The 6,000-nt window shown below is 42.8% G+C and overlaps 1 protein-coding gene across 6 annotated transcripts in view; it reads left to right on the plus strand.

Annotated features, from left to right (window-relative positions):
* rerea (arginine-glutamic acid dipeptide (RE) repeats a) overlaps window positions 1–5,552 on the plus strand; it is a 124,538-nt gene extending 118,986 nt beyond the window's left edge. For all 6 annotated transcript variants that reach the window (XM_035159426.2, XM_035159428.2, XM_035159424.2 and 3 more), the window contains 5 exons: window positions 615–831; window positions 916–1,636; window positions 2,772–2,942; window positions 3,054–3,234; window positions 3,333–5,552. In XM_035159426.2, coding sequence (XP_035015317.1) covers window positions 615–831; window positions 916–1,636; window positions 2,772–2,942; window positions 3,054–3,234; window positions 3,333–3,366 — 1,324 coding nt within the window. In that variant the 3' untranslated portion in view covers window positions 3,367–5,552. The remainder of the gene's footprint in view (window positions 1–614; window positions 832–915; window positions 1,637–2,771; window positions 2,943–3,053; window positions 3,235–3,332) is intronic.
* Window positions 5,553–6,000: the final 448 nt, after the last annotated feature.

Below are 6,000 nucleotides of genomic sequence, written 5' to 3' on the forward strand. Positions count from 1 at the left end.
ACCCCAACACATCTTAAAAGAGAAAAACATACACCTGCGCAAGCTGCTATTTATCAGTTGTCTGTTGAGCTACTTACTGTCTTGTCTGGGGATGCTGATTAGCTCTCAGACACATGGAACAACAAAGCGCCTCTGCCTTCAGGTTTTAAGGCTTTGATGTAGGCACCAAATCAAATGTCCTTAGCAAAACAGCATCCAAGGCCACAATTAGCTTTGAGCTCTGAGTGGCTGATGGCTAGGAATTATCAGGGATTGAGAGCAGGGAGATGAATTACAGTGAACTGCGGCATCAGAATATGAGTATCTGTAGTTGCCTTGTGCTTAAGTGGTTCTGAGACTGCCAATGAATATCAATGAGCATTTTAATATATACTTTGTACGTGAAAGCTAAGGGAGTTTCTTTCCTTTTAAATAATGGACCAATGTGAGCGAATACAATTATATATTTATTTTCATCTAATTGGACATTATCCTGCCATGAATCATGCAGAGGTTAAGAATAATATAATGGCTCCAGCCTGTTTTGTCTGTTTGTAGGACATATTTATGTACTGACTCATCAGTTTTTCATGGTAAATGTGTTAATATTTATTTTTTCCCTGTCGTGTCCACAGGTTCTACAAGCACCTGGACCGAGGTTACAACTCGTGTGCAAGGACAGATTACTACTTCACTCCCCTGGCTTCATCTAAACTGGCCAAAAAACGAGAGGACGCTCTGGAGAAAGCCAAGAGGGAAGTAGAACAGAAAGCAAGGGAGGAGAAGGAGAGGGAGAGGGAAAAAGAGCGAGAACGAGAGCGGGAACGGGATAGGGAAGCGGAGCGTGCTGCGGTGGGTGATTTGGTTTGTCTCACTTTTATTTGGCAGTGATTGTATTGTTTTTATGCCTCTAAACATTTGTTTGTCTCATCACAGAAAGCCTCAAGTTCCTCTCATGAAGTCAGGATGTGTGAACCTCATATGATGGGCCCCGTCCACATGCGCCAACACTACGAAGGCCCCCCCACTACGATTGCAGCTGTGCCTCCATACATCGGCCCTGATACCCCGGCCTTGCGCACCCTCAGCGAGTACGCCAGACCCCACGTCATGTCCCCCACCAATCGAAACCACCCCTTCTTTGTGTCCCTCAACCCGGCAGACCAGCTGCTGGCCTATCACATGCCCAGCTTGTACAACGCTGACCCAGGCATGCGGGAGCGCGAGCTTCGAGAGCGGGAGATGCGTGAGAGGGAGATCCGCGAGAGGGAGCTGAGGGAAAGGATGAAGCCAGGTTTCGAGGTTAAGCCTCCAGAGATGGACACACTCCACCCTTCTACAAACCCCATGGAGCACTTTGCCCGACATGGGGCCATCACGTTGCCCCCCATGGCCGGCCCTCACCCATTCGCCTCCTTCCATCCAGGCCTGAACCCATTAGAGCGTGAGCGGTTAGCCCTTGCCGGGCCCCAACTGCGGGCAGAAATGAGCTACCCAGAGAGGTTGGCTGCAGAGAGACTCCATGCTGAGAGGATGGCCACAGTGGCCAACGACCCCATCGCCCGTCTACAGATGTTCAACGTTACGCCGCACCACCACCAGCACTCGCATATTCACTCCCATCTACACCTCCACCAGCAAGATCCTCTTCACCAAGGTAAAAGAAAGCCCTGCTTGGCTAAATGAATGTCTCTGTTAACATTATAACACATTTGAGTAGTTACATTAAAAACATAGTGTCCATTTGGAGAAACTAAATGCTCCTATTTATCATTTGAGAAGTAGTTTTATGCATTTATAATATTGAACACCGATGTTCCTGTTAATACATTTATAAATATGACGACTGATCTTCAACTAGTCAGTATTACAATGTTTTTTACACCTTTGCTGACATTATCACCCTGTGTTGGAACTTTCATGTTTTTTACATCATGATAATATTTCTGTAAATGTAAATTAGTCTATGAATCTTTAACTTAACTGTCTTCATGTTTTATTGTGATATTCATGTTATTGTGAAATATTGTCTATTTATAGATTTTGATATGAAAAGGTTTTTGTTGATGTTAACAAAGATAAGCAAACAAGCTATACATGAGCTGCTGGTAAATTGTTAATATAATCACTTGATTTAATTTCACTTTAAATTGAACAATTGTAACTTATTTATGATAAATACTGCATGATGCACACATTTAATAAAACAAGTTCCTCTTTTATTTAAACTTATAACATTATTAACTAAAACATTTCAGTATGGAAGACTCTGGATAAAACTAAAACAAATGCCAGTCACATGTTTTCAATCAGAGTGAGTAGAGGTATACATAGTATAGAAGACAGCGAACAGGAGCTGATGAATATTTAGTTTATAGGAACTTTATTTGAAAATAAAAAATAGGGTACAGTAAACTGTAAGATGATAATGTAAAGCAAATGTTGAAATCAGCTGAATATTGATGAGCAGGTAAAAAATTTGTAATAAGAAAGTCAAGCAGATCAACTCAACCTCCACTCTGTGTAGTTTTTACCATATGATGTGAAACCTCATCTCATATTTTATTCTCTGCAGTAATTTCTCACACTGACATATGAGATCAAGTTATATCTAAAGTTTCTGATAGAGGCAGCAGATGCTGCTCAGTGGATAAATATAAGTACAGTGGTCCCTGCACTCTTTTGCTCAACCTTGAGAGTAGTAATACAATATGAAGCTGTGTATCACTAATGTCTGTTGCATGAATTGTCAATGAGTGCACCTTGAACCCTACGACCCTGACGGCCCGAAGGTGGGGGTGAATGTCTTGTCTGTCCGTCAGGTTCTGGGGGCCACCCCCTGGGAGTGGACCCCCTGGGAGGCGGACCCCACCTGGCCCGCTTCCCTTACCCGCCCGGCGCCATCCCCAACGCTCTCCTCGGCCAGCCACACGAACACGAGATGCTGCGCCACCCAGTCTTCGGTAGGTTCTCGGCCAATATCAGCTCTTATTGACAAGAATATGATATCTGATCGATCAGTCTCACCTCTGCTACATTCCCTGATCAGATCTTTTGTTTGTCCCCTCCTCCAGGTACGCCATACCCCCGGGAACTACAAGGAGGTCTACCGCCGCAAATGTCCGCAGCCCACCAGCTGCAGGCCATGCATGCACAGTCAGCGGAGCTCCAAAGGCTGGCCATGGAGCAGCAGTGGCTCCACGGACACCATCACATGCACGGAGGACCACTGCCTGGCCAGGAGGACTACTACAGGTCAGATGAGCAACAGAAGTTAGACTCATTAAGATAGACTGAGTTGCTGTACCTTTTGATTTTCCAAATATTAATATTCAACGTGGTTTGTGTTTCAGTCGGCTGAAAAAGGAGAGCGACAAGCAGCTGTAACAGCCGAGGGAGGCAGCGACACACAGGTGCAGGACACAGGAAGTTGTTACCGAGCGGTCTTGCAGAGTCTCTCCAGACTCCTCTTGACACATTCAGTTTGGAAGAACAGAAAAAGGCCAAGTGGATCGTCTGAGAATTCCCCTGATATTTTGGTTTTTGTTCTTGTCAAGGACTTTTTTTTAATTATTATTTTTCAAGACATTGACTTTCTTTGGTATATAGCCAGTAGTGACAACGTCCTCAAGACTCCTGCATGACAAGCTTCCCTGACGTTTTTTGTAGGTGCTAGAACAAGACACTGTGCTTATCAACAAAAAAAAAGACAACACCGGTCAGGCCGTTTATTGAAAAATAACAAGTGCTATCTTAAATTCAACATTTATTTTAATACATTGTTGGAGGTTTTTCATAATTTTAAGAAAAGCTACAGCATGGCGTTTTTTGAGTCTGTAAATAGTATATATAAACATATAATTATTATTATAATTATTATTATTACTAGGTGTGGACTCCAAACCAAGTCGTTTCAACCTCCAATATAGTTGTTTTGAAGCATTATCCCTTGTTTCAGAGGGGAGCACAATGGCATTATATGAGCAGTTTCTGAGAGAGTTGCCGTTCAGTTGAGACGTTCCTCTGACATCACTGTGTTAGATTTAGATTCGCACACACGGTGTAAACCATAAACCCATCAGAGCCACCGCGCCCATGCACCACACACACCTTTGACACGCCGCAGGTTGTCAGAATGTGCAAACTCAATTCGTTGAGTTAAAAATGATGTGATACACTTGAAGAGGTGACGCGGTCGTCGCCGAGGCTTCTGTGGAGTGCACGCCGGAGCCGGAGTTTAAAAAGAAAAAAAACAAAGCTTGCACTGAAAGAGTTTCCTTGAGCCCCACTCAATTGGTTTTAGTCCTTTTCTTTAAACATCAATATTTAAGTCAACAACATGGATTGATGCTTCCATGACTTTGTTGTTTTTACAGAGAATGGTTTTAATAATGTGGACATCAGTAACATTAGGCTGAAATTAAGACATTTTCCTTTAAATGAACGGGACTTGAATTTTAACGGTGTTCGCTATGACCAGAGCCTAACAGGACTTTAGGATTGTTTTTTAAACGTGTGAATGGTTTGTGAGTCGGTGCTCGTTTGTGTTTTGGTGCTTCACCTGGTCCGGTCGTCCATGTTTGTTGCAGGGCTCATGTCAGAGGAAGTGGTCCTCCAGCGCTATGGGCTGTAATAACGTTCACTCTGACACTAGAGGGGTCCTGCTGACACGCGACCACCAGCAGGTAGACAGTTGACGAGTGTGTGTGTGTGTGTGTGTGTGTGTGTGTGTGTGTGTGTGTGTGTGTGTGTGTGAGAGAGAGAGAGTGTGTGTGTATGTTGTCCTCACTATGTTTTCATATGCCTTGGTTCCTGAGGGATACACACAGTCTCCTGTGTGTTTATGTGCCACTGACTGTTACCAGTAGTGTTGACGCGTCATATCAGTGCACATGAGCCCAACTTCATTACTATTTTTTTATCCATGACATATTTTCTGCATTTGTTCTGTGCACTAAGACTGTTTAAACTGTCATGACATTTAGAAAACTGTGGCTTTTATTGTTTATTTTAACCAAATGAAGAAACTGTACGTGCATTTAAAATGATCATATCTTCTCTCGAAGCACTATGATTTACATTTGAACGGTTTGAAACATCATTAAACTCATTCCCCCTTTTTAAAGATTAAAAAACCCATCTTTAAAGCCCTGACAACAACCTGTCACTCTGTCTTGCCATCTCCCACTGACTCCTGTCTCTCTTCTGACGATGTACTCCTCATCATCATCTTCGCCATCATCATCCTTTGCCTCGTTTCCTGATGATTCCCTCGCCTTTTACTCCCCACTTTTGTGTCTCCAAAACCTTTGATGTTAAGTGTTGTCAATGGTTTAGCTTCTTGTTTCAAAGCGGCAATAGCAGAATGTAAATTCTGACTGCTAAGATTTATATATATACTGGTATCTTGAAGCTTATTGTATATATGAGTAGTCGCCATGGGATGACACAATGTAAACAAAAAGTAGAAATAATAAGAAAAATTGTGAGTCCTGTGTTCTCTCCATTTGAGTATTTTGTAATTTTTTTGAAAAATTTGTGGAATTAAAATAAACGACTAAGTTACACCACAACCTGCACCTTCATCTTGTTCTTCTGTGCTGTCTGATTCGTGAGTGAATCATTTATTTCTCTGTAAACACAGATGTTTGTGTGTTGAGGTGGAGCAGAATCCCAGCAGCCGTGAGACAATAATCCTGTTTTGAGGGCAAACCCTTAAGATCGCTCGCTGCTCATTGACTGAGCGGCTAAGACAGAGAAAGGAGAAACTATGTTTCTACATTTGTGGAAATGTGATTCTCCAGCTGAGCAGAATGACTGTTTTGATAATACTCGTGTCCCACATTTGCTCTTGAATAATAGAATTTTTGCTTGATGGGAGAAATGTGTTAGAGAACAGATCAAACATTGCTGTTTCATTCCTTCCCCCCCCCCGCCCGACTTCCATTTTCTCAGCTTCACAAACAGTGAGCTTGGAGAGATGATCCCAGCAGCAGGTAGTGAATTTCAGGGCTGAATATT

The sequence above is a fragment of the Hippoglossus stenolepis genome, chromosome 6, assembly GCF_022539355.2.
Source record: "Hippoglossus stenolepis isolate QCI-W04-F060 chromosome 6, HSTE1.2, whole genome shotgun sequence".
Lineage (NCBI taxonomy): Eukaryota > Metazoa > Chordata > Actinopteri > Pleuronectiformes > Pleuronectidae > Hippoglossus > Hippoglossus stenolepis.